This window comes from Cryptotermes secundus, unplaced genomic scaffold (assembly GCF_002891405.2).
Source record: "Cryptotermes secundus unplaced genomic scaffold, Csec_1.0 scaffold55, whole genome shotgun sequence".
Classification (NCBI taxonomy): Eukaryota; Metazoa; Arthropoda; class Insecta; order Blattodea; family Kalotermitidae; genus Cryptotermes; species Cryptotermes secundus.
This window is the reverse complement of record NW_019740654.1, coordinates 822,043-832,341: the sequence shown is the minus strand read 5'-3', so window position 1 is coordinate 832,341 and position 10,299 is coordinate 822,043. Positions and strand designations below refer to the sequence as shown.

At 39.1% G+C, this 10,299-nt stretch overlaps 1 protein-coding gene across 2 annotated transcripts in view; it reads right to left on the bottom strand.

Annotated features, from left to right (window-relative positions):
- The window catches only part of LOC111872343 (protein kinase C), a 48,243-nt gene that overhangs the window by 15,310 nt on the left and 22,634 nt on the right, over nucleotides 1-10,299 (bottom strand). Inside the window, exons 6-7 of one of the 2 annotated variants that reach the window (XM_023866110.2) lie at nucleotides 8,393-8,540; nucleotides 5,587-5,729 (exon numbers count right to left, since the gene is read on the bottom strand). In XM_023866110.2, coding sequence (XP_023721878.1) covers nucleotides 5,587-5,729; nucleotides 8,393-8,540 — 291 coding nt within the window. The remainder of the gene's footprint in view (nucleotides 1-5,586; nucleotides 5,730-8,392; nucleotides 8,541-10,299) is intronic. The other variant, XM_023866111.2, reaches the window with a different exon arrangement.

The following is a 10,299-nucleotide window of genomic DNA, read 5'->3' as shown; positions in this document are numbered from 1 at the left end:
ATAATATCAATCTATGCTATTATATTCCGAGATTATATTGCTACGTGATGGCTTATATTGTGTCGAAAACGCCGCTCCCACCTCACGAGTTTGCGCATCCTCCACGGTGATACAAATGACTACTGAATATCACATATTATGGCATTATGCTAACCTCCAATGGCATAACGTTATGACAAAAAATCTTTATTATCGGATAATCGTTCCCTTCTTTTTCGTGGATCGATACGCGAACAATTCAGTGACTGCCTGGCATTTGTTTCCACCGATTTTCCCTTCCTGGATAGGAAGTAGAATAATATTATACACGAAAACGGGTAAAAGAAAGCGTGAAAAATTACCGCCCTGTACTCAAACTGATAATGGGATGTTTCGGTTTCAGTCGTGTTAAGAGGTTGGCTGCCCTGTCACTGTGACCTAAATATCTGGTGTACATCATCAAGGTACTTTTTTTCCTGGTATGAAGAGGTGTTTATAAATAATAAGACGGTGTTGCGCGTGTTTATGTACATATATATGTACAAGTTCTGATTAATTATCTGCCTGAAAGTATATCTTAAAAGTTTCAGTGAGATAGTGCAAATGGTAGGCTTTAATGTGTGTATTATCCTACACCGAGTAATGGCAAGTGCACGAAATTTTACAAACATGTGTTTCCTCTGTTCCACAAGGAAATCGAAGTGTTTTCCCTCTGAACCATGAAACTGAAGTATGTGTGAAGGAAGAATACACCATTATGTACATTGATTGATTTAAAGAAAGTAAGTGCATATAAGAAAAATGGGTGTGCTGTGAAAGACAATGCGTCTCTGAGGTTATTCTTACACAATTAATAATAATCTCATATGAAGTACGTACAGTGATTTGCACAAAATGTGTTTAGTGGTTATATGGATAGAGAGTGAATTAGATTTCATGAGTGCATATTTGGTATGACAAAAACGGTGTAATTTTGGTATGTAGCCTTTGAATATTACAAGTGTGAGTACGTTATTAGTCAGAATGATATACTTTCTTTTGCATTAGTATAAGTACTTGTAAGAAGAGAGTGCAAAGTGAAGTTCTAGTTCCCATTGACGAAGTTATTTTTAATTTATATCTTAGTTCTGTGTGACAAAGAATGGTGGGTATAATGTATGTTGTTTTGGTCACAATAATGTCGAGTGTAAAGTGAAGTTTAAATTCTCTAGTGTGATGTTATATTTTTGTGTGTAATATATACAGTGATGTGTAGTGACGTTTTTGTATTTTTTCAAGTATGTTAACATTTCCATTCACCCACAATGGATTCAAAAGTTTCCCCTTTTATGTACATAACTTGTTTGCATGAAGAATTCTTGCTTGTAACAAGGTGGTAGCTAAGTGAAACACATGTTGTCACTGGTGTGTAGAGTGTGTGTTATAGCATGAAGAATGATGGCAAGTGATTTCTAAGACAGAAGTGTATTTCCATGTGATAGGCTACGGACTGCATTCTTGCCATCTAATCTTCCAGACTTACATGTGTGAGCAGGAAGTATAAAGCACCAGGGAATTATTTTCTTTACATCTATTAAACTGCTTACAGAATCACACTGTTACCAGGAAAGCACGAGTTGTTACAGCTGACATTCTTGTAATTGTATTTTATAGTTGAGTCTAGAACATATATACTGATGTGTTCGTTCTTTGTTTCAATGCTTAGAAAAATGGTGAATGATATTTTCTTAGGTTCAGATCATAATCAGTGATTTCCCTATCTAATATTTATGCACTAGTATTGTGGGGTGGATACCTTTCATATAAAGTATATGTATATCATTCACATATGTCGAAAAACACAATAAAGTTAATAATGGGAACATACGAAAAGAGAATTTTTGGGAACTGCTGAAAAATTGTAACAGTCAATGAAGATAACTGTGATATCATGCACTTGACAGTGTTCTGAAATGTCAATATTTTGAAAAAAAAAATGCATTTACGACCATTATAAATGTCGTAATATATTCCAGGCTTAATAGATCATGTAGAGTTTAACAGAAAACATATATGCAAGAGTTTATCATGTGAGAAACTTCGGAAATAAAATGTCCCGTACAAATATATATTGATTTCATACGCTATGAGAGACATTCAATCGTAAGATATTGCCGACGGCCAATCAGTGCTCAACTGAGCATAACGATGCGCAGTAGTCATTTGCGCACATCTGTCATAATGTACACTCACAACCTAACATTAGCGTAAATTACCGAGGTTCGCCTCCTCCAAGGTACAGATGGATGCGCAGTAGTCTACTGCGCAAACCTAACCTAACCTAACACAACCTAACATCAGCGAATGGTACCCCCGAGTTACATGTGGATGCGCAGTGGTTCATTGCGCACACCAAAGCGTGACGTCATTTAGGAAGCTGCTATTTAACAGAACGTAATATAGGACCGTCGTAACATGGTCTATAAATCGAAATATGACGTTACGTATACAATTTAGCGTGTTCACGGTCTTTCCACCCATAATATCAATCTATGCTATTATATTCCGAGATTATATTGCTACGTGATGGCTTATATTGTGTCGAAAACGCCGCTCCCACCTCACGAGTTTGCGCATCCTCCACGGTGATACAAATGACTACTGAATATCACATATTATGGCATTATGCTAACCTCCAATGGCATAACGTTATGACAAAAAATCTTTATTATCGGATAATCGTTCCCTTCTTTTTCGTGGATCGATACGCGAACAATTCAGTGACTGCCTGGCATTTGTTTCCCCCGATTTTCCCTTCCTGGATAGGAAGTAGAATAATATTATACATGAAAACGGGTAAAAGAAAGCGTGAAAAATTACCGCCCTGTACTCAAACTGATAATGGGATGTTTCGGTTTCAGTCGTGTTAAGAGGTTGGCTGCCCTGTCACTGTGACCTAAATATCTGGTGTACATCATCAAGGTACGTTTTTTTCCTGGTATGAGGAGGTGTTTATAAATAATAAGACGGTGTTGCGTGTGTTTATGTACATATATATGTACAAGTTCTGATTAATTATCTGCCTGAAAGTATATCTTAAAAGTTTCAGTGAGATAGTGCAAATGGTAGGCTTTAATGTGTGTATTATCCCACACCGAGTAATGGCGAGTGCACGAAATTTTACAAACATGTTACCTCTATTCCACAACGAAATTGAAGCGTTTTCTCTCTGAACCATGAAACTGAAGTGTGCGTGAAGGAAGACTACACCATTACGTATATTTACTGAGTTAACAAAAGTAAGTGCATATACGAGTAGTGGGTGTGTAGTGAATGACAATGTGTCATTTAGGTTATTCTTGCACTATTATTCATAATTTCGCGCGAAATATGGACAGTGATTTGGACAAAATATGTTGTAATGATTATATGAATAGAAAGTGAATCAGATTTTATGAGTCCATATTTGATATGAGAGAAAACAGGGTGTAGTTTTAGTATGAAGCCTCTAAATATTACACGTTTGAGTACGTTATTAGTCAAAGGCATACATGTTTTGTATGTTTGTTTTGTGTTTTTCCACTAGTTTAAGTACTTGTAGGAAGAGGGTGCAAAGTGAAGTTCTAGTTCCCATTGAAGAAGTTATTGTTGAATTTATATCTTAGTTCTGTGTGACAAAGAGATTGGTGGGTTTCCAGTGTAAAGTGAAGTTCAAGTTGGCTAATGTGAGTTTATATTTTTGTGTAGTTTTAGTTTAGAACATATATACTGTTGTGTTATTCAAGTTTTTTAACCTTTAACGAAAGGACCTTTAAATAGCCGGGAGCCCTCTGTGGCTGGTAATTAAATCGGCTTAATTAACATTGCAAACTTTCAGAAAAAAATACATATTTTCCGTTCTATGCAACATAGACATACGAACTAAAAACAAGCTGAGAGACAATAAATTTTTCTACATATACACAAAAGAGCAAATTTTACAAACAAAAATTAACTGTGACTATTTTGTCTTGAAATGCAAAATATGATCTTTATTATATATGTTATGAAATTCCAAAGGGCTTACCTGTTTTTTCTTCAACCTTGAATCACGGTGATATTGTAAATATAATCACACTATACACAATAATATTACTGTACGCGAGTTTAAACTGCGTCACTTAACAGTTTACGAGACTCACACTGACGCACATGGCACTTCTCGAAGCAGTCCACCTCACACAAAGCAAAATCACACTTTTTACAATAGAAGAGCGTGCTTTTCTTATTTAGCGAAACACACAACATCATTTTTGTTTCCTTTTGGTTGGCCAGTCTTGTAAATGTTTCACCTCCAGTCAACTCAGTTGGGCCCCAGATAACCTTGGCCTTCCCCAAGAAACGCCACTGTCCATGATATTTGCCTTGTGATATTGAACTTCGAGACTTGGTGATATTGTAAATATAATCACACTATATACAATAATTTTACTGTATGTGAGTTTGAACTGCATCACTTCACAGTTTATGAGACTCACACTGACGCACATGGCACTTCTCGAAGCAGTCCACCTCACACAAAGCAAAATCACACTTTTTACAATAGAAGAGCGTGCTCCTGCTTTTCTTATTTAGCGAAACACACGACGTCTTTGTTTCCTTTTGGTTGGCCAGTGTTGTGAATGTTTCACCTCCAGTCGACTCAGTTGGGCCCCAGATAACCTTGGCCTCCCTCCGAGAAACACCACTGACCGTGATATTCACCTTGTGCGATTGAAGAATCATCTTTGGGGAGGCAAAATCGAATAAATTATGTTGACTGACAAATCGACACTCTCACCTATTAGTAATAGTCGCAAAACAGTTATGCAAAGTAATTATAATAGTAGTCGAAAAGAGTGCCAGTCCGACACAGATACCGAAAGGCACAGCGGCGAAGATGCTTTTTACTCACAAAGAAATACTGGCTCAGTGGGTATATACCTCTTCCAAGACACAAAATAAAAATGATATACAAAGAAATATATGACAGTATGACACTGACTTTTTAATTGATAATTCGCCACTGGAAACCAATCCTTGAATGCATCACACTTCCTTGAAGGCTCTGGAAGCACTCATATGCAAGCACCGATAAATATTTCCTCATCAGTTCTTGAAACAAAGCTGGGCTATATTTGGCTGACCAGGTCACAAACAGTCATATCTAAATGTAAATAGTATCGAAACCAGTACCACAACTTCATTGTTCAGAGCTAATGAATGAACCACTGACAGGTGGGTTTGTTTTGGTTTAAAACCCAAGGTCAAACTGTCAGCACTCCCAAACAGAGCATGTGTTAAAGGTTAATGCCCACAATAACATGAGCTCATTGTATGTGTACGATTTAAATGTCTGAAACAGAATGACACACTTGGAAAGGCTTGCTTAGGAAGTGACCTACTGCCATTGTCGTTAATGGCTGGCAACTGTGTTGGCATAACAATGCAGGTACTCCAGTAAATTCTTGGAGGCCATTTTTGTAGTTTTTATATATATTAACGTGACAAATTATGACGGAAAATGGTACAATGAACAAAAAATAAAGAAAAGGTTACAAAGAAGACAACAGGAAATATATGAGAAATAAAGAATGGTGTATAACCAACCTTATTGGGTTTACGCGGTGGTGGACCCAGCTTGTCTGTCGAGATTCCCATGGCTGCCAAGATCTGGGCCATTTCCTTTGTGTTTATGCCACAGTTATTGGCCACATTCTTCTGGCATCGCTTATGTACATTCATGTTGCAAACTGCAGCAACATAATTAACAATAAAATTTGTTAATGATACAGCAACTATAAGAAAAACTAACTTTACTATGTTGAACAATAATACACACAAGGTCAACTCTAGCTATGGGTAACATATTCCCACAAGTGACCAATGTCTAAAGAATGTCAGATTTGAAGCTGTCATGGTCAGACAATGCAAAGTTTTCTTGGGCAATGAATTGTGCAGACTCTTGACATGGCTGACTGAGTGAGAAGACATCACTGAATATCTGAACCATGGAAAGTTCCAGCAAATATAATTTCTGTGCCCAAGAAACAGGATATGAGGGAATAAAATGGATTTATATATTAAAATTACATATTTTTAAGTGAGTCCAACAATGCTGAATTCAATGGTATAAAAAAGGAAAAGTTGTTCCTGAACTTAATTAAGTACTATGCCATGAAGACATTGGGGAGTGGAGGTATAGCTCCACCATTCTTGACCTTGGCATTAGATGGAAGTGACCGGTCACCTTCACGTGCTGGCTGCTTTACCCCTGAGGAATGAGCTCCTGGTTCCCATTGCATAGGAGCATTTGCAAAACATGGTTCTCCATACCATTGGAAATTTTCCAAGATGCATACCTGTCCGTGATTTACGCACAGCTTTCAACCTTCCGTATGTACACAATTATATAAAAAAATTGTACAGGCAACAAGCATGAGTCATATAAAATCATGGGAATAAACATGTTTGCAGTATATGACAAGTCAAAGTCAGACACAGAAAATATAAGAGGCTTTAAACTTTGCGGCAGTCAAGCTTACGACCATTTAACCCTTTGGCGCGGTCATTTAAATTCCGCGGCCGCGTCTCCGGCGGTAATATATTCAGCCGGCCATTTAAATTTTGCTCGAAAATGATTTATTCATCATTATTCTTAAATTCTATGAGATAGGAACATGAAACTTTCACTAAAATGATCTTAAAAGGTGGTTTTATAACCTTACCTTATAATATGGGCGCCCTGTATCTCGGCCATGGAAGCAGGTTGTTTAGTATTTGAGCAGTGAATGGTACGCCTTGAAGGATGAAACTTTCACTAAAATGATCTTAAAAGATGGTTTTTATAACCTTACCTTATAATATGAGTGCCCTGTATCTCGGTAATGGAAGCAGTTGGTTTAGTAGAATTTGAGCAGTGTAAGGAAGGCCCTGAAGCATTCGTATAACCCAACGGTGCCCCACATTCACCGCTCCAATATTGTGTATCTTTCTTTGGCCCTTGCCTTCTTACCCGTGAGGGGTATAGTTCAAGGAAATGTCTTTCCGTGACCCGTTTAGTTGCCAGGTCAGCTGTAGTAAATTCAACGTTACGAGTTATCATAACAAGGGGTTGTTGCTATGCCTTTGATATTCCATCCATTTTGGCGGCAGGAGATGTCGTAGGGGTGACCACAGAATTCATGAAGTTATTCTAAGAACTGTCTGGTATGTAGTGAACGAAAGTAGAGCTTAGCTGGCTCAAAAAAATATTTATGGTCATCCCTCGAAACGACCACCAAGGTCAGTACGATAAAATGGAGTCAACTGGAGCGATAATGAGCGAAGGAATGAGTTCTTTTCCCTCCCCCACACACATCCGTATCGTCTCAGGGGGTGACCACAGTGTTCTGCCTTAAATTGTGGCGTTTTTCTAAGAAATGGGTGCTATGTACTGTGCGAAAGCAATCGATTTTGCAAGAATAAAGTTTGTACATCCCTCTTCTAAGAATTCCAATTGAGTGTGTTAGTGTGGCCAGCTCAGGGCAATATGATATTATAAACACAGCACATATCACGTCTCTGCTGTTTATAGCTTCATAGCAAAGAAAACACGCCATTCATAACAGTAGAACCAAGAAACCGCTCGCAATAGCCACAGGAACGTTGCTGCAAGACAGGCATATGTAACGATGACTTAGCGCTCTTAAACGCGTGTCATTAAATACAGTTCTCCTGACAACAGGCCAGCAAAATATCTAACAATCTACAGCAAAACCATCAATTATTATGGGCGTTATAACATAGGTGTGCAGCTGGACGAAACATACACGTCGAACCCCCCCAGACGATTTAAATACCTGACGAAACATACACGTCAAACCACGCTGAACGGTTAAGTGAACTAAGCTGCAGTTACAGCATCAGATAAGTAAGATAGGCATGATCTGCTCCGCAAAGCCTGGACTGACAGAGGACTTTTATACAGTGCAACAAGAACAATTTTTAATAACATGTTATAAGTGTGATATATACACCTGACAAAGGAAAAGCTTATTCATAAGAGACAAACCCATCCTCTTGTCAGAGAGTATGTTACGTATGGATTATGACCGCAAGGGTTCAACTGAAAAAAAAAATCTGTTTGTGAACCTCAAGGGGCTTGGTGACAAGATGAACTGAATGGCGGCAAACTTCCAGTTATAAAATAACTCTGACAGTTGAGTCAGTCTTGAGTTGCACTGTTAGCAGCCACTACCTAGTAACGACTAGTGATGACAGTATAATAAATGTGTGCTGTAGTTGTAGTGATCTATAGCATGTAAATTAGTGAGACTGTTATAATCATTCACAGCTAAGGGTTATAAGAGTCCACTAACTCTAATTATCACTCCAAATGCTGTGTCTAGTCACTGACACATGACAATAAAATTACCTTCACACTGGAGTCCCTGACGGAAGAGTCCATATAACAGAGAGCCACAATGGTCACAAAATGTAAACCTCTTGTAATTGTGTACCATAAAGCGATGTGGGATGTTCACATTGAACCGCTGACTCTGTTGGATACCTTGGTTCAGCTGCTGGGAAGTAATATCACAACATGAGTAACCCAACTCAGTAGTGTGACTGCGTCAGCACTTAAGAGTTACTGGGTTTGTGGACTTTGTCCATTGTCTGATGTTCTAGAAAAGAGAAAATACAGTGTTTCAGAAACTGGATCTGTTTCTGTCCTCAGCTGGGGGGGGGGGGGGGGAAGACACCGACTCAGTTGGGTCCCTTAGAAAGAACTAACCTCAGTCTCTCCTCTCACCTGATTACAAAAACAGATCCAGTTTTTCAAACCTGTTTTCTAGTTTCTAGAATACCAGCCGATGGACAAAGTCCTAAAAACCAGTAATTCTGAGTGTTATACAACATCATCAGAACCCTTTAGAAGCTACATCAACACTTTCATTGCCAATAGCTTGGAGGCTTCTTATATGGCACCATATGGTAAATTCAGATCAATAATTACCAAGAAGCTGGTGGAATTGTGATAAGACATTGGACTCTCATTCAGAAGGGTCTAAATTTGATTTCAGCCAGATATGTGTGAACCTTTCTGCTTACAGACTGAAAGACAAACCTTTGGGAATGTAAAGAATACCTGCAACACATGGGCACTTTTTAGTCTCCTTGTAATCACTACCTATACCTATAGAGATATTTTAACACCCCTTCACATGGGGATGATTACTTTACGTTGTGCGTTCAAGTTCTAAGGTCTCCGATTTTTTTTCTCATACAATAATCATACAAAAAATTTTAAACTTCTGTCACTTTTCAACGTAATCTCCCTGCAGCTGTAAACATTTTTCACAACCTCGATGCCATGATTCAACGGCTGCTGCGAACGCTTCTGTAGGAGTCTGTTTTGACAACTGGAAAATCACTGATGCAATAACGGCACGACTGGTGAATGTGCGATCACGGAGAGTGTCTTTCATCGTTGGAAAAAGCCACAAATCGCTAGGAGCCAGGCCAGGCGAGTAGGGAGCATGAGAAACCACTTCAAGGTTTTCACAAAGAAACTGCTGTGTCGCATACGCCCGATGCTCTGGTGCACTGTCCTGGTGAAAGAGCACATGTGCAGCCTTTTCCAGCCGTTCTTCTTGCAGTGCTGGAAGGAGCTTCTTCTTCAAAACATCTTGGTAGCATGCACCCATCACCGTAGAGCCCTTTGGAATGCAATGAGTAAGGATTATGCCATCGCTGTCCCAAAGCATGGCCACCATCATTTTTTCAGCACTGGCACTTACCCAAAATTTTTTGTTGGCGGTGAGTCTGTGTGCTTCCATTGAGCTGACTGGTGCTTCATTTCAGGATTGAAAAACGGCATCCATGTCTCATCAATTGTCAACATCGCCTGGCAAACTGCCATGTGCGCAGCCTTGTGGTTGTCTGCCAGCATTCGTGGCACCCACCCGGAGGACACTTTCCACATTCACAGCTCTTCATGCAGGATTGTGTGCACAGATCCCACAGAAATGTCACCTTTGGAGGTGATGCTTTCCACACTCAATCGGCGATCCTCCAAAACAACTTTCTCAACTCGCTCGACCATGTTGTCAGACAGGCTGGTGCGAGGCCAACTCAACTGGCGATGAATTTCAATGGGTGTCGCACCACGCAATTGGAGAAAACAAATGATTACTCGCTGTTCTTGTAACGAAAACGTCGCCATTTTAGGTATCAAAAACACTCCTCACTCTTGCCCACACCACTAGAAATCTGTGTGCTGTACAGTGCTGCCATCTCTGTCACACATTCACAAAGAGTGCACATGTATTTTAAACTAAA